The sequence below is a fragment of the Felis catus genome, chromosome A2 (assembly GCF_018350175.1).
Source record: "Felis catus isolate Fca126 chromosome A2, F.catus_Fca126_mat1.0, whole genome shotgun sequence".
NCBI classification, from domain to species: domain Eukaryota; kingdom Metazoa; phylum Chordata; class Mammalia; order Carnivora; family Felidae; genus Felis; species Felis catus.
This window is the reverse complement of record NC_058369.1, coordinates 154,571,701-154,592,916: the sequence shown is the minus strand read 5'-3', so window position 1 is coordinate 154,592,916 and position 21,216 is coordinate 154,571,701. Positions and strand designations below refer to the sequence as shown.

Here is a 21,216-nt window from a genome sequence, read left to right as displayed (position 1 = left end):
TTGGTTCCAATTATACTTTAGATCTTCTACTAGAGTATAGAATCTTAGTCTCCAAAGGAACGTGAGGTCGTCCATTTCAACTGCTTATTCAATACGAAAATCATTTTTAGAGCATTTCTGTTGGATGGCTATTCATTTCTGCTTCAGCTGCTTAAAACTTTTGAGTATGTATAAGGGAACCCTTGACATCAAGAGGCCTTCCATGCCCACCCAGGAAAACTGCTGAGTTTCTTTTTTTTTTTAATTTTTAATGTTTTATTATTTATTTTTGAGAGAGAGAGATAGAGTGTGAGCGGGGACAGGGAGTAGCAGAGAGAGAGAGAGAGAGAGAGAGAGAGAGAGAGAGAGAGAGACACGGAATCTGAAGCAGTTCCAGACTCGAGAGCTGTCAGCACAGAGCCCGACGCGGGCCTCCAACCCACGAACCGTGAAATCATGACCTGAGCCCAAGTTGGACACTTAACCGACTGAGCCACACAGGCGCCCCCCCCCTTTTTTAATATTAAAATATTTTCATTTTGGAATCCGTCTAGCATATGCCCAGAAAGATACAGAGAATGGTGTCGCGAACATTTGTGTAATTATTATCCAGCAAGTTTGGATCTCACTTCTGGCCGCCACCACGTTGACCCCAGCCGTCTGGCTCAAGTGGATGGAATTCTTTGTGGAGCTAACGGGCAGCCACATGACCTTCTGTTTTCTCCCTCATGTTTGCAAAGCCAGGTCGGAAACATCAAGGGGAATCCTTCCAGCCAGTGCCCGTTCTAGAACAACATCGTAGCTAAAGCAGCCCGCCCTAATACCTCGTTCTGACCATTTCTTATGGAAAACATTTTTGAAATGTTAAATATGTTTAGATTTTACTATTTTGACACTAGAATATAACTTCTCGTGGAGGCCAGGGGAGGCTTTTGTCTTTTTGTTCATTTTTATGGCCCCAGAACCCACAACGGGGCCTTAGCCCGTGGTAATTCTCTGTTGAACGAGTGAAGGCGTCGGAATGATTATGTAAGCCTCAGTCTTTGCTCTTAAAGTCTCGAGGATTTGGGGAAAGTTACAAAATGTTAATCTACTTGTTAGAATATATGTTGTTCTGAGGCAAAATCTGCCCCCTTTAACAACCTCGCACCGCTTTCATTGCCTTCTTCCTCTCGGTAGTGCTTCCAATACTCAGACGGCAGGTGCTGCTTGTCCTCACAGACCAGACAGTCCTTCCCCATCCCTTCAGCACCCCTCGTACACATGGTCTACACACACTTCTCCAATCTCATTGCGCGGGCTCTCTCTCTCTCTCTCTCCCTGCCTCCCTCAGTCATCAGTGTCACTCTTGAAAGGCAGCTCCATAAATGGAGCACGGTATTTCAGGTAAGATCCCTGATTAAATCTCCGGGGCGCCTGGGTGGCTCAGTCGGTTCAGCGTCTGACTTCGGCTCAGGTCGTGATCTCGCAGTTCGTGAGTTCGAGCCCTGTGTTGGCCTCTGTGCTGACAGCTCAGAGCCTGGAGCCTGCTTTGGATTCTCTGTCTGCCTCTGTCTCTCTGCCCCTCCCCCCCCTCAAAAATAAGTAAACATTAAAAAAAATTTATAAAAAAAATCATAAATGGATCACTCCCCTGCCTGCCAATCACAAGCCAGGTGTGTGTTGACTTTTTTAGAAGACACCTATGACAGGCAAACATTGAGGTTCCAGTCAACAAAAACCACAAGGTTTTTGATGACCATGAATCATCACCATAGGCAATTGATTTTTTGACACTTTAGGCTCCATTCATTAGAAGCGAATTTGCATTTACATTACATCTATTGCCTTGAAAAGTTGTCCTGCTGTGTGTTCTGAGCAGAACAAGCTCTTAACTCCCCCTCAAACATTCAGGTGATTGGAGAAGCCCCGGCACAGTGGGACAGCCTGAGTGGCTGGTTGGAGGGACATCGGCTTTGTTGGACCCCTCCTTCCCATAGCTCTGCAAGCCAACCCCATGGTCTCTGGAGGGTAAGGAAAGAACTGTAGCTACAGGGTCTCTGGCAGAGTCCATCCTGAGAAGCAGAAGGACGTTCCCAGTGAGTAAGAGTGAGCTGTAGTCTAAGCTCAGGGCTGCATCAGTTCCCAGAACCAGGGACAGTGGCCTGGGCAGCCACATGGCAGGTCAAGGAGCAGACGCTCAGCTCCTGGGGGACGTCTGGGGCCATACACACACACTGAAGAGATGGCAGAGCATCCGAGAACCCCCCTTGTTGCCAAGACTCCTGGAAGAAGCATCTGGAGAGGAAAATCCTGGGGAAAAGGACTTTTAGCTCATGGAGCTTCAAGTGCTTAGAGCCCTAGAGTGTGTGTACCCGGTGTGGGTGGGCCAAGGATGTGCTCACGCATTCAGATCTCCTCTCCTGTAACACTGCCTAGTCCTTTTGGTTCCACGTGAAACTTGATAAGTGTGCCTTCTAAGCCTCCATTCAGTTTGTCACTGGTATACAGGGTTAAACACGGAGCCGCGTGGCCCCCCACCACACTGCTACTTTACGTAGCTGTAGCTACGTAACTACGTACGTAGCTACGTACGATGACTGACGTAGAATCGGTCGGTCGTCACCGTTTCTGGCCCCTTAGCCAGCTGTGCATGAGCCTAAGTGAATATTCAGCCAGGCAGCAATTACCAGTCAGTTGGCTGGGGAAGAATTTGTCAAATGATGTGCCCAAATAGAAATGTAATTGACCTCACATGCCTGTCCTGAAGTCTGCTCAAAACAGGGATGAGGATGGCTATCCTGACTGATTCTTGATAACTGGGTGGGCTGTTTATGCCAACTGCGTTCTTTTCTAAATGCTCACAAACTGTCCACTTAATAATCTATCAGGACAAAAGTGCATGTAAATGGGTCACTTTAAAAAAAAAAATGTTTATTTTATTTATTTTGAGAGAGAGCAAGGAAGGGGCAGAGAGTGAGGGAGAGAGAGAGTCCCGAGCAGGCTCCGTGCTGTCAGCACAGAGCCCAACATCAGGTTCAATCTCACAAATCGTGAGAGCATGATCTGAGCCAAAATCAAGAGTCGGAGCCTTAACTGACTGAGCCACCCAGGTGCCCCTAAACGGGTCATTTTTAATGGGCTTTGGGCCATCATTCTCAAAAATTCTTAGACTACCTTTGTGTTCGGAGAACTCTGTACTCTCTCAGCCACCTTTCTATGACTGGCTTCACTGTCTACATTCTTCCATTATTTTAATAAACTTGGTGGTACAAGTGAACTCTATTTTAATAAAATCCCATATACCAAAATGTCTCTTAGATTTGTTTTAGAGGAATAAGAACATGGTAAAAAAAAAAATACTGTTTGAAAGGAAGTCCTTTTAGATATCAAGCTTCCAGCTTCCTTAATGTAACAAAAATGGTATGTGACATAAAATACGGTTTCCACTTAACTCTTCCGAAGTGTGCCCCGTGTATAAAGAGGGGTCCATCCATACTGAATCCCGTTGTATGCTGGACAGTGCAAAGGGGGGCTGTCCCCACTGCCCACCATCGGTTCCTCTACGTGCTTGTAACTAGAATGCTTTGCGGCTGACTGGCATGATTGTAATTTTCTACCATGCTCTGCCTGCTTTTTTTTTGCACTGAATGGATAATGACATTTTTATTTGGGTTAATGTGATATGAGATGGGGCATGTAATATGAAAAATGTTTTAAAAAAGCAATGCAGAGAAAATATTATAAGACAGTAGAGCATGATCTGTATGTTGGCCAATAGCCATCATTTCAGACTTTTCTTCCTTGCATTATACACAAGTAGTTATGGAATATTCACTCTTACACGAGTTGCATACAAACAAAAGCTCTCTTTGATGGGCTTGCAATCATCTTTATACCATCCACAAGCCCAGCAGTTATTCCCGTAGATTTGCAGACAGGCAGGCATAGGTGGCTTGTGCAAACACACACGCACAGATGAACACACAATGCTATCGTCAGATCTTAATAAAAGATTCTCATTGGATCGTTACATTTCATCTTTGAAGGATAATGAGAAATTTTTGTTTTTGTTTTTTCCCCCACATTTTTCACAATGCACATATGTTATGCTTACCATCAGATAAAATATTAACGTTATTAGGTTTTAAAAGAAGGATTTCTTTTTGGGGATGACAGTCTAGCAGCCATGCCCCCTGGGGAAAAGTTACCTGTTTTCCTTCTCTCACCTCTCACATTGGTTGTCTTTATTCTAGAAGATGCTGAGTGTATGGCTGGTCAGCTGTTTGGTAACTAGCAGTCACCATCAAGTGTAAAGTATCATCCTCAGCCTGGGAAAGAAATTGTTCAAGGAAGAAGTCCTTGCTCACCTGGGGTTGACTGTATGGTTAAATCATCCAGTTAAAAAAATGGATATATATATATCCATATATACATGTATGCATATATGGATATATATACACACATATAGATATACATATATATGGATATATCCATGTGTGTGTGTGTGTGTGTGTGTGTGTGTGTGTATTTTTTTTTTTTTTACTGACTATGTTTAGGGAATTCTGAGTCAAGGTATAGACAGAGTGCAATAGAGTTAATTCAAGAAGGTGGAGAGAGCTTTCTGAGTAGTCAAAAGAGAACTCGTGAGGTAATGACAAAGAAGGGGTAAGAAGTTCTCCTGCTCAAAGGCTTTCTTCTCTCCTTTTAGGTGATCCCCAGAATTTCATCACTGGAGTGTCCTTCTTTGAGGCTAAGATGCTGACCTTGTTAAATACACTTGACCCTGGGAGAGCAAATACTCAAAACCTCTGCCAATTATCAGATTTCCTCTCCTTGGCACTTTTTAATTGTGTGACCTTGGGCAAATTGCTTAACTTTATTGAGTCTGTTTCTTCATCTGCAAAATGGGAATAATTAGACCTCCCTTGAAGAGTTTGATAGAGATCATATACATAAAAGGCTTGGCCCTAGAAGGTAGGTTGGCTGTCCTCTGGAGGACCCCCATGATCCCAGACCGGTTTGGATACCTGGCAACATTTTCTCTCCTCTTATTCCTCATAGACAGTGCCACATCTGATCCACCTGTTCTGGCCTCACCATGTTAATATCACTTCCTTGTATCATCTTTATCTCCCCACTGACTATTCTAATTCAGGCTTTGCCACCTGTCACCTGGAATACGGCTGTCATCCTGCTTCTTAAGAACAAAGCGGTGGAAGCATCTTTGTAATCTTAGTACTTTGTGTAGTGCCTGACACATAGGTGTACTAAAAAAAAAAATTTTTAAGAGCCTCCCAGACTCCTTTCTTTTCACTTTTCAATCCATTCTGTGCTCAACACCAGATTGGTCTAATGAAAATACTTGCTGAGGTGCCTGGGTGGCTCAGTTGATTAAATGTCTGACTTTGGCTCAGATCATAATCTTCACAGCTCGTGGGTTCAAGCCCTGCGTCAGGCTCTGTACTGACAGCCCAGAGCCTGAAGCCTTCTTTGGATTCTGTGTCCCTCTCTCATTCTGCTCCCCCCTCCCCCCCCGCTCATGCTCCGTCTCTCTCTCTCTCTCAAGAATAAACATTAAAAGATTCTTTTCAAAAAAGAAAATACTTGTTATTATCTAAGTATCTCAATTGGCTGAAGGACAAAGAACAAGCTACTTATCCTATTTTCCAAAGCCCACCAAGAATGGAATCCTGCCAATAACTATGGTTGTAAGATTAGCAGATCTTCCCCCAGTCAAGCCTTCAGATGAGATCACAGCCCAGCCCAACAGCTTGATTACTACATAGAGAGACCCTGAAAGAGAGGTGTCTGGCTAATCCATGCCAGATTCCTGACCCACAGAAACCACGAGCTAATAAAGTTTTGTTGTTTTAAGCTGCTAAGCTTTGGTTGGGGTAATTTGTTACACAGCAATAGATAATACACTCTCCATGTCACCTTCTTGGGGCCACTCTTGTATATTGTCATGTACTATTGAAGTTGTCAGTATTCTGTCAGGAATGAACTCAGTGCAACACATTCAGTTGAGTATCTAGAAGTATCTATGTGATGGCAGATTGACTGAATACTCATTGAGCGCCTTGACATAGAAGGAACATTCATAGATTGAAGAGCTCTTTCTATCTTAGTTTAAATGCAGTGCTGTTTGCTGGGAGCTGGCCCTTATGAAAGACCGTGTACCCATGCTGGTTCTACCTCTTACTTTTGGCAAGTCATTTGAATCTCTCTGAACTGGGGTCCTCATCCCCAAATGAGGGGCCAATTGAAATGCACTCTGAAGTCCCTTTCCATGGACATTCTAGGATTTGAAGGTGGTCGCTAAGCATCAGATTGAGAAAGTGACTTAGAGACCGTGGAAAGAACAGGCAACTTCCTAGTTGGGCACAGTAAAGGGTTAGATCCATGAGCCCCTCTACTTGCTCTACTTCCGTAAGAAAGTCTTTTTGTATTTCTTTGATGCACTGACTTCACAATTACATAAAGACCTAAATCTGGTTATTTTTATGCTCCAATGATTTAGTAAAAGTGAGAATTAGAAATCCAGATCCTCTGACTTCTGGCTTGTTGCTTTTTCCTCCAAAATCAGAATCTGCATTCCCTTTATTCCTCAGTCTGTTTGTTTCTAGGTTATAATTTCACTTCATGCAGCTATGATGCCATGAACTTGGAAAACAGATAAATACCATTAAGCCTTCAGAGCCCTGGAAGTTTGGAAAACAGAGTTGGCCTGAGTGCTAGGGAAGACCCATTTCCTGAGCAAGGAGAGGGAAGGAGACGGTCCTTCTGCATTACCTTTTTTTTAATGTTTATTTTTGCAAGAGAGAGAGCACGAGAGCTTGTGCACACGCACATGAGTGCACAAGTAGGGGAAGGGCAGAGAGGGGTGGAGATAGAGGATCCAAAGCAGGCTCTTCACTGGGAGTGGAGAGCAGGATGCAGGGCTCAAGCTCACATACCAGGAGATCATGACCTGAGCTGGAGTCGGATGCTCCACTGACTGAGCCACCCTGGCACCGCACTCCTGCATTATCTTATGCTTCAAACTGAGATGACCCCCATACCTCGATGGTGTATAGGCGGGGTGACTCATTTGTCTACATATGAAGAGGGATTCTGAAAAAAGCCCTGAGATCAAAATACGGCCCTTGGGAGCTGTCCCCCTGGGGCCATGGAAAGGGGAGACTCCAGAGGTCTGACTTGTAGCTGTCCTCATCTGCTCCACAAGTGTCTGTCGCACGGGTCCAGGGGAAGTCTCTTTCCTTACTCCCTCCCTTTCAAGTACCTAATAGCTCCTCACTCTCCAGTGAAGCTCGCACCAAACACGCCCCGGGCACAGAACTGTCGGTGCCTCAACCTACTTCTCCAGTTTTGTCTCATGTACTGTGTGTTCCAGCCAATTTGTACTCCTCTGTTCCCTGAACACATCCTGTACTTTTCATCCGGATGCCTTTGTTCCTGTAGCTCATTCCACTTGCAACGCACCTTCTCCCTCTGTCGAAACTCCGTCGAATCTTCAGGACTCACTTCCAATGCTACCCCCTGCCCCCCCAGAGTGGCTTCTGATGCTCCAAAGAGGATGTGAACTCTGTCACTGTTTTCCATACTTGGTAATCATGTAGGAATATGCCCTTGTTGCCCTTCTGCATTATAAACCCCTTAAAGACAGGAACTAATAAACCTTCATTGAATTTTATAAATTTAATGTTTCATTCTATTTGGCACTCTCAGACCTGCGGGCAGTGGTGTTTTGGAACTGATGTCGGAGGGGGATTTTTCTAAATAAATAAGGGCCAGCTCATGGGGTTGGGAGATGGTATTTGAGCACATTGTTGGCTTCAGACATGAAAAGATTAATACCTTAAAGTGCTTTAAACGGGTGGCTAACATGTAAAATTAATACCAGTTAACAAAACTTCTCTCCTTTTGCCATCCAGATATTAAAAACATCCACAACTTGTTTTTATGCAGAATTTCCTGCTGCTAAGTATCAGCTCTAGCCATCTAGGTGAATAATCAAGTGTCATTTCTAATAAGTCAGCGGCTCCTGTCAAGAGTTGTGACCAATTAGAACTCACCCCGATGAGGAGGTGGCTGCTGGGGTTGCCAAGCAACAGCCAAGCTGGGAGGCACATTTAGATGCTCGGTTAGATTTAACCAGTGGCAAGTCAGAGTGACATTATGATTCTGGCAAAGGAAAGCCAAATTATAGCCCAGGATGGGGTACCCGTGATGAGGAGTGTGTTTTCTTTTAAATGCAAATGGAAAAGGAACATTTTAACCAGAATTTAAGCAGTCCATCATTATACTGATTTTAATTAGGAGATTAGGTGTCAGTGGAATACAACTGTGTTGAAAGATAATGGTCTCTTGCTGCTAGATAAATACCCAGACATTCTGCAAAATGGGCAACTGGTCAGGCAGGGACAATGTCTTTTTGGACTCTGAAGTATTTATTGCCACACAGCCACACTTGGTTATAATGACTTTCATTTTTATTGTTTGAAAAGATTAAGAAATAAACGCAAATATTAAAAATAGACTGCTGCAGGCTCATGCAGCCGAGAGAAAGCTGCTTGCTGCAACATTACTGGAAGGCTGGGTCCTGTCCTAGAGGCCCTCGTGCATGATCATCCGGAAAGTGTACGGTGAAAATTTAAAGGCCAAACTAAACCATGATGAAGACTGTAATTCTGTGAAGCCTTTTGCACTGAAATGATCGTAGCTATGCATTTACTCATAAGCTGGCTATATCAACTTAAATTTTTTTAAATTGTAGTCATTCTGGAGTAATATGTCTTCTCCAAGGCAGGAAAGGCCTGGAGGGAATAATAACCACATCTGCCTCTGCCTTTAAGATTCATACATTATTGACTGTGCCTTCCTGACAGGAAACATCTGGATGAAAGTGAAAAATTAGGCAGAGAGCTGGATTCTCGGCGACTGTGAGAGATACCAGCCTTCCCTGTCGGTCTGGCTTTTCTTTAACTGAGTCCCTATCCACAGAGATATGATTGGCTCATTTAGTGTTGAGTGACACGCCCAGCCTGGCTCAGGCTGTCATGTCTGAAGCTTCCAGGTCTCCTGTATCTGCTCAGTCACCATCAGCTTAGTTTTGTGGGTGAATGAGGCAATAACCATCACTTCTACAGTGCTTTGAGGACTGAGAAGACACAAGCCACCATATTGGGTTGGATCCGTGGTCCAACCAATTTGGAGCCACTTAAAAATGGCCGCCCTTCATGGATTCTACCACGAAAGTCACCGCGCCCCGTGGCCTCATTTCTCTCAGTAGCTGAGTTTGATGTTAACGACCCATGCTTTCACCTACTAAAAACTTAACTGAAACTTAAGCCCGGAACAAGATTAAACGGATTTCTTCACTGCAGATCTCTCCCAACCTGTTAATATGTTAAGGTAGATAGCAAATCGCTCAGAAGATGGTTTGCAGTATTTTCCGGAATTGTATGACCACGGGTCCTGTCAAACCCTTTTCCTCAGTAGTAATTCATAGCTCGAAAGTTCATTGTCATAGAAGTATAGTTTTGATGCTTTTCTCTTAAATGTATTATTTTGTATTTTCTTGGTTACACTGAAAGCCAGCTGCCACTTTTGTGTTGACTTACACAATCTTAGAAGAATGTTAGAAACTTATTCTAATTGATGTGATATTTCTAAAATCAGAAGCGCTTAGAGGAATATACAAATGTGTAGATTTCATAGTGTGCTCCCTCTTTCAGATGAATTATAAAATTCAAAAATAAGATTAGTGCTAACCTCGGTCCCCAGGGAATCCCCCTTATTTATATTTTTCCCTCAGAGGAGAATTAATTTAGCCCCAGTTTTGTTTCTTAAAATTAAATCTATTTACTTCCTGACCCCTAATAAAGTTTTACACAACCCCAGGGTTACTCATTAATCGTCTTTGGTAAAGAATCTAGCACAAGACTCTAAAAATCTCAATAAATCTACTGGTTGCCCTTTTTAAAAACTTAATCTTTTAGGGGACAGGGTGAAAACTCTGGCAGGTCAGCTGGGCAAAATGCTCTCTAATAAAAAAAAATCCTTTGCTTCCTCAGCGGTGCTCAGCAGTCCTGTAACTTAAACCTCAATAGCTTGGCTGTCACTGGACTATGATTTCGGTGGCCTTTTTTTCTGGAATCAGGGATGCAGCAACTACATTTTCACCAGTTCTGCATCTTTCTGTGTTACCCCTAGCCTTAAGCCGAAACCCAATCTTCTTTTAAGTAAAAATATGGCTTCATGATATAATGCTGATTCTAAAATAACTTTCAAGCGTTGCTGACCCATGCTGCCTAATATGCACACAGATAAGGACGGTGCCATCTAGAGCCTTTGAATATTAATGACACTTACAGACACAGGTAGTAAAGGACTCAGACCACCAAGGTGCTAAAGGAAAAAAGCCTCAGAATTCCAAGGGAAAGCAAATCTTTATTTCAAGAATAAATTCTGCAGTTTGATAATAAAAGTCCCCAAGCTACTTACAAATTCAGAAAGGAATGGAGATATTGATATTTCAAAGCTATTTCAGGGAAAACGGACTCAGATGCCCATAAACCGAGTGGAGAGCAGGCTCGGGTCTGTTGTCCGAGCCTCTCTTATTGCCTCTGCCCCTCCACCCCATGTCCTTCTGTGCCTCATTCTCCTCTCTGTGTCTTTGTGGTCTGTTTTTTTCTGTTTCTGCATGTATAGGCTCGTGACTCCAAAGAGAAAGCCAACGATTTGCCTCCTCCCCTTATTTAATTTTTCCTTGATAAAACTATTTCCTTTTATTTTTCTTTTATCTTAGTCTCAACATATATCCTTCAGTAGAAAGCTTCCTGACTCTTTGATTCTTCATTCATCCATCCATTCATTCATCCAGCAAATCATTGAGTGCCTGTTCTGTGCCTAGTGCAATGCAGTTAGCAATAAAGAAAAGAGAAGTAAAGTAAATGGACTGTTCACTGGCAATAGCACTACAGAGAAAAATAAACAAAGCAGGGAAGGGCATAGAGAGTTCTGGGGCCCAGCTCCTGCAAGTCTGGGGAAGCCCTGAGTCTGAGATGGTCAGGCAAGGGACCAAGAGGAAGACTCACACCAGTGCTTTCCACTCTGACTCTTATCAGAATTGTGCCAGGGAACTTGTAAAACATACAGGTTCTCAGTCACCCTTAGACATTCTCATTCTGTAGGTCCTAGGGTGTCTAGAGTTATGTATTTTTAAAAAATGTTTATTTATTTTGAGAGAGCGGGAAGGAGAGCGAGGTAGGGGCAGAGAGACAGAGGGAGAGAGAGAAGCCAAGCAGGCTCCGTGCCGCCAGCACAGAGCCCGTCACAGGGCTGGGACTCCAGAACCGTGAGATCATGACCTGAGCCTAAACCAAGAGTCGGACGCCTAACTGACTGAGCCACCAAGGCGCCCCTAGAATTAAGTATTTTAACAAGGATCCTAGGTGATTCTGGTGCAGCCCTTGGTCACACAGGTTTGAGGACCAGTGACATAGAGAGCAAAGGCCAGTGGGAGGTTAAGGTCCAAAGAATGCATCCAGAAACTTAGAGGGTTAGTTTGGTTAACTATTGGTTAACCCAAACTATCGGTTAACTCAGTATTTTACTGGCTACATGTAATAAAGGTGACTCACCTATGCTGGGCAAGGAGGCAGTCAGGGGCACTAAAGTCTGGTACCCTGCCCTCCTCCCCCGCCCCTCCACCCATCTTCCCCAGGATAAAAGACCACCCCCTTGTCATAGCCTCCATCCCGTCTACAATCTGGTGTAGAGTGATGCTCCCCGCTCAGAGCCCCAAATCTTGCTCTTTGGATTCCAAAGGAAGCTCTCTTTGAAATTAGGAAAACTCTTTTCTCTCCCAAGACTGTTTAACTTCCAAGACCCCTGTCCCAATAGGACTCGAGAAAGCCCGATCTGCTGTTCAAGACTGAGCACCGGCCTCCTTGTTCTTCTGGAAGGCACCCCCTTCCTCTTTCGGGAGCAACACGCACCATTGACTCAGTGCAGGAAAGAAAATCACAGGGCATGTGATTTAATGTTTGAAAATATTATCTTTGCCACATATTTTTTCATCCTGGTGTTCCTTTCTATTTCAGCAGCGCTGAACACCTCTGGCTGCTCCTTGCTCCTTGCTTCTTGCCATGCATTTCCCTTCCACTTTCTCCTGGACTCGCAGGCTTTTCTTCCCGAGGCTTACTTGTAGGTGTCTCCTCCGCCCTGCACTTAGATATGGTTCTCCCCACCACCCTCTTCTCTTCCTAGGTAGACTGCATGCACTCTGGGGGTGAGCTCGCCCATGTCTGGGTTTTTGAGGACCATCTTTCCTGCCGTTCTCTCCTGAGCTCCAGATCTGCAGTCAACTACTTGCTGATGCATCTATTTAGATGCCCCACCCCCCACCAAGAACCTTAAATTCGCCCGGTCTAAATGCTCCGGAGGTGGGGAGAAGGAGGTCTACTGCTGCCACTGGAATGGCATCCTTTCTAATGGAAACCCAAGAACTTAAGGTATATTAAGTGGAAAGAAGATTTTCAAGAGAGTTAAGTTTACCCGGAGTGTATGTTAAGTAATGGGGTAGAATTGAGGCAAACCCCAGGGAATCCAGTCTGTGACGTTTCTTCCCCCTGGGGGCACCTGGGTGGCTCAGTTGGCTAAGCATCCAACCCTTGATCTTGGCTCACATCGTGATCTCACGGTTTGTGAGTTCAAGCCCCGTGTCTGGGTTCTGCACTGACGGCAGTGAGCCTGCTTGGGATTCTGTGTCTCCCTAGCTCTGCCCCTCCCCAACTCGTGCTCTTGCGTGTTCACGCTCTCGCTCGCTCTCTCTCTCTCTCTCTCTCTCTCTCTCTCTCTCTCAAAATAAACTTAAAAAAAAAAAAGAAATTTCTTCCTCTCCCCCTCTTCTCCCACCTCCGGCTCCCTCTGCCTCCCTCCCTGTCATTTATGACCTCCCTCCTTCCCCTAGGTACCTCAGTGCAGTAAAACACTTGGAGGAACTCTATTTTCTGCACCTAATTCAGGTTCTGAGAATTTGATTTCTGAACCAGGAGGAGAAAATGCTTTGGATCCCAGGAGCATGGAGGTTGTTTGGGAAATGACATCATATCCATTTCTGGAGTATACTCTATAAGGTGCTAAAGAAATCTAGACCTTGAAAAAAGATTCGGATTTATTTTTTTTCCCCAAAGAAACATAGCTTAAATCTGTCAAGAAAACTTTCTTCCCTTTCTTGAAGCTTACTTTAAAAACAAAATCTGGTATCCTTCATCATTTTCTTTTTAACAAATGATGAGATTCCACATCCAAATCACCTACCAAATCACCTTTTCCTAAAATAAAGAAGTGTGCTGCCACACGTTTGAGCTGGTGATGTCCACCCATGATTTACCTACTTCTCGTTCCTTCCTCTACTATTGGTTAACTCAGTACTTTACTGGCTACATGTAATAAAAGTGACTCTCCCTCCACCTGTTTGGGTGGTCAAAACACTGCTTTGCAAATTTTATTTATTTTTATTAAAAAAGTTTGTTTTTGTTTTTTAACTTTTTTTGTTTTTGAGACACAGAGCACGAACAGGAGAGGGGGAGAGTGAGAGGGAGACACAGAATCCGAAGCAGGCTCGAGGCTGTCAGCACAGAGCCCGATGCCGGGCACGGGGCTCGAACCCACGGACTGTGAGATCATGCCCTGAGCTGAATGCTTAATCGACTTAACCAACGCTTAATCGACTGAGCCACTCAGGCACCCCAGCTGGGCAAGTTTTGAAGGAGCAGTCCCTTTCTTCAAACAGATCCTCACCTGAGTCTCAGTCTCTAACACAGCGAAGTGTGGAGCAGGGCCCGTTGCTTCAGCTGAGGGGAGACCTCCCCTCCCAGTGTTTCCTTTCGGGGAACTTCCACAAGGGGGTGGCTCCCAGCGCTGGCTTCACATCGGAATCACCCCGGGAGTTGCAAAGCCTCAGACCCAGACTGCATTCCAAGCCAGGCCAATTGAATCAGAATGTCTAGACGTGGGACCCAGACACCAATGGTTTTCGAAGCTCCCAGGTGATTCCCATGTGCCCACGCAGCTGAGGAGGGCCGTGTCTCCTGCTCTCCACACCCTCCCTTATCAGACTGGGAGCTGGGAGGAAGGGACTGAGCGTGAATGGGCAGCCGTCAGAATCTGGCTCCGTTCTCCCGTGTGCTTTTCTGCCCTCCTGCCGGTAAGGCTGCAGCGTCCCCTTCCGGGTGAACTCCTGGCAGGCCCACGTGACCAGATGGCAGCGCTACGTTTCTCAAAGGGCGTACCGGTAAGAAAGGAGAAAGTTGTATTTCCTCTGTGTGAAATGTGTTTCCATACCTCAGCTCGTTCCAAACTTAGGCGGAAGACACAGAAGTGTTGCTCCTGAGCCCCCTAGGTTTCCAACATAGCCCCCATAATCTCTCCTTTCCCCTGCCCTCCAGATAGCCCCTGGGACAGTCCCACGGAGCCTTAGAACAGTGTTCAAAAATCACACATAGGGTAGAGGAGCCGGGCAAACAGAGAGGTTAAGCGTATTCAGGAGCTGGATTAGGATGTTGGCTCTGACTTACACGCTGTGTGACATGCTCACAAAACTTCGTCTCTCTGTGCCTCAGTTTCCTTATCTGTCAAATGAGGGTGCTCATAATCGTATTTACGTCAAAGGGACGTGGTAAAGATTAAGCGTGTTAATATAAATGGGAAGCTCTCAGAATGGTGCTGGCACAGATAAAAGCTTGGTGGGCTTTAGCTGGTGCTATGTGAGCTCAGCGCACCCTCTGCCCTCAGATACCAAAGGCTGTGTGGAAACACAAAACCTCACTGAACGTGGGCGGGCAGGACCACTGGTTTCTGAGTGAGTTATATTGGATGGGATTAATTGTGAAGTAAGGGACCTCTCTTCTTCCTGGGGGCGGGGCTTTAGAAGATTTCTAGGAATTAATCAGGACTGTACGGATGAGCATCTTGTGATTAAGAGCGGCTTTCACTTATTGAACTGAAGACAGGCGACTCTGAGCCCAGGTTTTCTGGAACAGCTAGACATGGTGGATGAGTCTGGAAGGATGCTTGCTTTGGAGTTGCCCGGGCACTTGGGACTCTGACTGAGGCAGTCCCTGAGTGCTTCACATCAGAAGGGTTCAAGTGCACAGTCCGAGTTCTTACAAAATTCAGAGCAGACACGGAAGGCGCACCAGCAATTGAGAGGCCATCAGGGAAGATCAAGCGTGACAGAACTTGGCCAAGAGGCGGGACAGACAGCCCAAAGGAAAGGGCGGGTCTGTGGGAGGGGGAAAGAGGGAGCCCAGAGTTTGAGAGCTGGTAGCATGTTGTGGATGCCCCCTGGTCCACTGACTTGGCCCCCAAGGTTAACCTGGGCATGCCTGCGTGCCTAGAGTTCACTCCTCCCCAGTGATCCGCGGCCACCTTTCCCTATTTCTGACTGGACTCACAGCTCACCTGTGTTCCAACCTGTTGTCTGGTTCCTTGCTGTGTAAGAGGTGTTTCACCGTTCAGATGCATCCGCATCACCTGGGAGTTTATTAGAAATGCAGGATCTCAGACGTGCTGAGTCAGAATCTGCATTTTAACAAGATCCCCAGGTGATCTATCTGACCTGGAAGCATGAGAGGGCACTCCTCCGGTTTTTCTCCTGGGCGCCCCCAAAATGCCTGGGGCAGAGTCTTGGGACTTCACAGGAGTGCCTGTAGACTCGCAATTGCTTCGCAGCAATTGGAGATGTGGGAGGCTGGAGAAATGGAAGACACTCGGACACATGCCCTGCAGCATAGGAGGCCCCAGTGGGCAGGGCATTTTAATGCACCTTCTGGACAAGTGATGTGATGTGAACCAGCGCTCCATCGCCATTTGGAGAGAAGGAACCTCTTTCGGGGAGGGGGTGGGGTGAGTCTGCTTTTCCCGCGTCTTACCTCATTGAGCTTCTCAGGACTGAAAGCAGAAGTCAGGACACTTCTGACCTCTTCCCATCTTTTGTCACGTAAAAACAGGACGCTGTCCAATACGGGTTTGGACTCCAAGCCAGACACCTGAGGACAAGAAGCAGAAGATTAGGACACAAGGGAGCCAAAGACACCTTGGTGGCAACACAAGTCTATTGTAAACACTTGGGTTAAAGTCCACCAGTGACCAACAAATGAGGAGATTTCTCTTGCGAGGACGCAGAGGAAGCATGCGAAGCCTCATGGATAACGATGTAAAGGTTCATGGCTGAGGGCCTGGAGGCTGCAGATGGGTGGGCTCTGTCACGATGCGGTCACTACTGTACAAACAACACAGCAACTTCTACGTGTTGTGCATTCCCCCTGCTGAGTGAGGGTTCCCCCAGGACCCTACAGAAGGCTTCTCAGAGATGGGCTAGTCTTTCCCGGGGTTGAGTTTCACGTCTGAACTTTGTGGTGAGGGGTTTTGTGTGGCTGGATTGGTCAGGTTGGGCTGGGAGTTGACGGACTTATGTCTCTGGGTCTTTGGTGATGTGTATGTAGAGCAAGAGAGAACGTGGGGGGCATGGGGGGAGGGAAAGGGAAAACAGAGAATCTTTCAGAGGCATGTCCCAATGGAGCCACTTCTAAGAGAACACCTGTCATGTTTCCAAGTTCTTCTATTCATTCATCCATTCATTTTTTTTTTTTCACTCAGCAAACATTTGTTGTGTCTAATGTGCAAGGAGTTGGCTACTCAGTGTTGAATAAAGAAGACATGGTGGGGCGCTTGGGTGGCTCAGTTGCTTAAGCGTCTGACTTTGGCTCAGGTCATGATCTCGCGGTTCGTGGGTTCGAGCCCCACATCGGGTTCTGTGTTGACAGCTCAGAGCCTGGAGCCTGTTTTAGGTGCTATGTCTCCCCCTCTCTCTGCCCCTCCTCTACTCATGCTCTGTCTCCCTCTCCTTCTCTCTCTCTCTCTCAAAAATAAACATTGAAAAAAAATATCGCACTGACCCTCTTGGAGTTGATACTCTATTTGGGATGCAGACAGTAAGCCTCTGAACTAACAAATATGCATGTGATGAGAAAGAAGTAGGGCAAGGCTAGAAAATGATAGGTGCCTGACTGGCTAGGAGGGCTTCTCAGTGGAGGAGATATTCAAGCTGAGTCTGAAAGCATGCAAAACACAAGGTCTCCTCACTCTTCTTCCCAGGCCGATCTGTTCCATTTTGAAATCAGCTACTCCTACCCAAGCCATCAAAACTGGGGTCCCTGCAGCTGGTCAGAGTGCACCCAGACCCAGGGCTGTGGGGTACAGGAAGGCAGGGGGATTGGAAGACCTTGTACTCTTTGGAACAATGTGTGAGGGACAGTTTCTGCTATTTCTTTTCACTGTTTTGTAGTTGAAATATGAAGCCAGCCATCATAATTCAAAAGCCTCGTAAAAGCTCGTGTTTAGAGGAAAATTATAATTTTCTGATAAAATATGGACATTCAAAATAAGCTATAAAACATAACTGCAAAGTATCCAGGAGGGGATTTAATTATATATTAGAACAAAGTTGCTGAGATACTTCTCTGCAGAGAAATGCCTCTCTCTGTTTAGAATGAAACTCTAGGAGTACCGTGGCCATTCTGCAGAATTATTACCTTCATGGAATTTGGGGAACATAATCCATTTGTTTGGGTTCTGGAGTCAAAGAAGGAAAATTTACATATTGGCAAACACCCAGCCCTGGGCCATGTTACATGAAATAAAGCATCTCATTCCAAGGAGAGCTGGGTGGTTTCTGGGATTTGATGAAACAGAATAAATTAGAGATAAGAGCAATGGTTGATTGGATTTTGCATCTATCCTTCAGACCCAAGGAATGGATCCATGAGATTTTTTTTTTTTTTTTAATCTTGCATCTAGAGGACAAATCTGGTCTTCCGTGCAACTTGTCCATGTTGTCATCAGATATGTCCCTCGTCAGCTTGCCTGCCAGTGCTCTCCTCTTGGCCCAGAACTGCCATTAGAATTCTCCATTTTGTGATGGAAAATTTCAGGGCCTTGGTTAGAGTAATGTTTTGGTTTCTAGAGATGATGCTGTAATAGGGAGAGCAGCCGATTGGTCGTTTCAGGAGAGCCATGGGATGGTGAGGGGACAGTCTGACAGATTTTGGAACATGTAGTTGGAAACAGAAGACTTGGAAGATCAGAGAGTGTGCTTAGGATGCACTGAAAAACTACTTATCAAATACGTATTATGTGGAAGAGGAAATTTAGGTGGTTTTTGGTGACCTTGAGAGGTGGAGGTGGGTTCCATACTGGAAGTGATGGGGGAAATTCCAGCTCACTTTCTAAAGGAGCACTTCTGAACAGTCAGAAGTCAGAATTATTCCAAGATAAAATAACCTGCTTTGAGCGATGAGCCCCCATTGCTGGTGACCGTAATCCATTTTTTAGAAATTCTGCACAAGAGGCTTGAGTGTCAAGGGGCGATTGGTCTAAACGATGCTTAAGAATTGTTCCAACCCTGAGGCTTCATCTCCAGGGGGCCCCTGCAGGCTGTTTTTTGATTTTTAGTTTGCCTACACACACACACACACACACACACACACACACACACACACACACACACACTTTTCAATTGTGGCAAAATACACATAATGTAAAACTTACCGTTGTAACCATTTTTAAGCACACAGTTCTGTAGCATTAAGTACATTCACACAGTGCAACCATCTCTGCTGCCTGTCCACAGAATGCTTTTCATCTTACACAACAGATGTTCTGTGCCTATTAAACACTAACTCCCCTCCCCTGCTCCAGCCTGGTCTCCACGTAATAATTGACTTGATTGACTGAGTGATGCCTTGAGAGCTCCGTACAGAGAGCTCTCCCCCAAAGGAATGAGGTACGGGACTGGTAAGTCTGGGTAAGGACTATGGAGATAGGAAGGGAACACAAGACTCAGGAAGGAAAATCCAGAAATCTAGGGCTGTCTACCCAGCCCTGTGTCCTGAGTCTCAGCGAAGTCACCTCCACTCACTCTCCAGCCCGGCGTTGCCAGACTGCAGGCAATAACCAGCCATGAAATCAACATCGTGGATGGCAACCAGCATTTTAAGAAAGAAAAGCTAAGAGACACAAGGAATATAACACAGTAGAACATACAGAGGAGCATTTCACAAAGTAAGGATAAGAATTTTGTTGTTTTCAAGATAGGTGTGTGTGTGTGTGTGTGTGTGTGTGTGTGTGTGTGAGAGAGAGAGAGAGAGAGAGAGAGAGAGAGAGAGAGAGAGAGAATGTGGTTTTGTGTGTATTCTGTGTCATGATGTGAAAATATGTTTTTACTGTAGGCCACAGTCAAACACGTTCAAAAAGCCTACTTAGCCTACTAAACCCCAAACTGGGAGTCATCCCCCCCCACCCCCGCCAACTAAAGTCCTATTGGTCACAGCGTTAGCAAGCGCTAACATTTATCAAGCTCCTCCTATGTGCCAAGCGCTATGCTAGCATTGAGACTATCAAGACAAAGAATGGAATCCTTGCCCTCAGAGTTGCTCACAGTTGACTTGCAGGGTGGGAATGGGGTGGTTTACAACCAATATTGCTGATCTTACAGCTAACAAAGTGCTTTTCACACCACTTCATTAATCTTGGGAGCGGTTCTCCAGGAATGAGGAAACACTGCCCTGCCAGGCAGTGACGGATCAGTAGCGGCCTCGTGGCTCCCCTGCTAAGTTTCCCTCAGACAGCTGAATGTGTTTGTCTTTTCAGTTAAGATCTCTTAAAAGAGAGTGTAGCTTATTAGACCAGCTGAGCATAAACTTGAAAACTTTGAAGAATCCCATCACCCGGAGGACCAAGTTACGAAAGAAAACCAACATCTCGGCATTCTGTGTTCACGTGTGTTCACCATTTATTGGGTGGTCAGTGTGGGCCAAACCAGTGCCTCTCAACTGGCCTGATAGAGCCACATGAGAACCACCCACTCTTCCCAGAAGGCTGCAAAATGCCCGCGGTGCATTTGCCATAACCGAGTACGCATGTCATTATGCAAAAAGTGTAAAAGAATATGAAGCCGTAGCCAAAAAAAAAAAAAAAAAAAAAAAAGTTGTGTCCTGGAACATGCGAGAACATTGACTTAAGGTCTGCATGATCTCTGTGATGCCTTGGCAAGGCAGACAAGTTCTCCAGCAGCCACCCAGAGCTGCCGGTAACAGGTGAACAGGATATGGTTATAAATCACTGGTCATGATGCTCGTCCTGCCAACCTGTTTAGTGTAAAAGTGTGTCAAATAGGCTGCAAAAATATTAACATCAAAGTATGCCATCATCACAAGATTCCGGGCCCACGGCTGCAAAGTTTCTTTCAGATTCTCACACAACCTTGTACCAAAGACCTGGTACTCCACAGCACCACCTGTCTCTCTCCTCACCTGCGTGTGTGAAACCTGTCGCACTGCCTCTTATTATATTAATCAACAAAAACTCTAGAATGCTCTCACCTGGATAACCCCAAGTTCTATTTCCCGAAAACCTGTTCTTTCAACATGTGACAATTGCGATCTGGCTGTTCAAAGATTCCAACCAAACAGGGCTTCTTGTCTGGTGCTTTGGAATAGCAAAAGTGTTCCATCCCCATTGGACAGTTTTCATCCATGCACTCTTGGCCAGTAGAAAATGGTCCCGAGAAACACCATGCTCCCTCGCTGTGGTCTGAGAGCATGGCCTCTGAGGAAGGAGGCTGGCTTAGGGGGCACGTGGGGGCTCAACCCAGCTCGGGCTTCATGTTCCAACTTGGCATCTGCTAGTGGAAGGAAGGGGACCTCTTCTAATTTGGACAAAGTCCTGATACAGACTCTGGTGGCCCTGCCTGATATAGAGTTCTTAGCATTTTGGCTGCCAAAGAGGAGGAAACCACAGGTTTGGAACTGCACTTCTGTTAGCCCCATGCCCCACAGCTCAGGCTCTTCTTGACTGGGGAAGGGGTCAGGGGGCCTTGTTAAATCTTCTGAGGAAAACTTTCAAAAGCTCTTAGCAGTTTCTTGCCAGAAGCAGAGTTGAGGAGGGGCAGGGTGTCCCTGATCTAGCACCTGCCGCACTTGGCTGGAAGGAAAAATTCCCTTGGGCCCAAGGGACCCTTGCATAGGAAGCTCAAGATGGCTCTCTGGGATGCTGGTGGGATGCCATGGTTTACCCACTGGTGCTGACTGCACCTGAACTGGGAACCAGAGAGACCCAGGGGTTAGCTAGTCTAATGCTCATACTTGACAGGAAACGGGTTCAGAGAAATGACAGGAGTGGTCCACG

General features: G+C 45.7%; 1 protein-coding gene and 1 long non-coding RNA gene across 6 annotated transcripts in view; one reads left to right on the top strand and one right to left on the bottom strand.

Annotated features, from left to right (window-relative positions):
* Positions 1–21,216, bottom strand: part of TBXAS1 (thromboxane A synthase 1) — a 154,781-nt gene that overhangs the window by 57,262 nt on the left and 76,303 nt on the right. For all 4 annotated transcript variants that reach the window (XM_045052842.1, XM_011280571.4, XM_045052841.1 and 1 more), the window contains one exon: positions 15,903–16,019. In XM_045052842.1, coding sequence (XP_044908777.1) covers positions 15,903–16,019 — 117 coding nt within the window. The remainder of the gene's footprint in view (positions 1–15,902; positions 16,020–21,216) is intronic.
* Positions 6,852–21,216, top strand: part of LOC109497645 — a 107,325-nt gene continuing 92,960 nt past the window's right edge. Inside the window, exons 1-2 of one of the 2 annotated variants that reach the window (XR_006594645.1) lie at positions 6,852–12,479; positions 14,189–14,263. This is a non-coding gene — a long non-coding RNA (uncharacterized LOC109497645). Of the gene's footprint in view, positions 12,480–12,833; positions 14,019–14,188; positions 14,264–21,216 lie in introns of those variants that run through there. The other variant, XR_006594646.1, reaches the window with a different exon arrangement.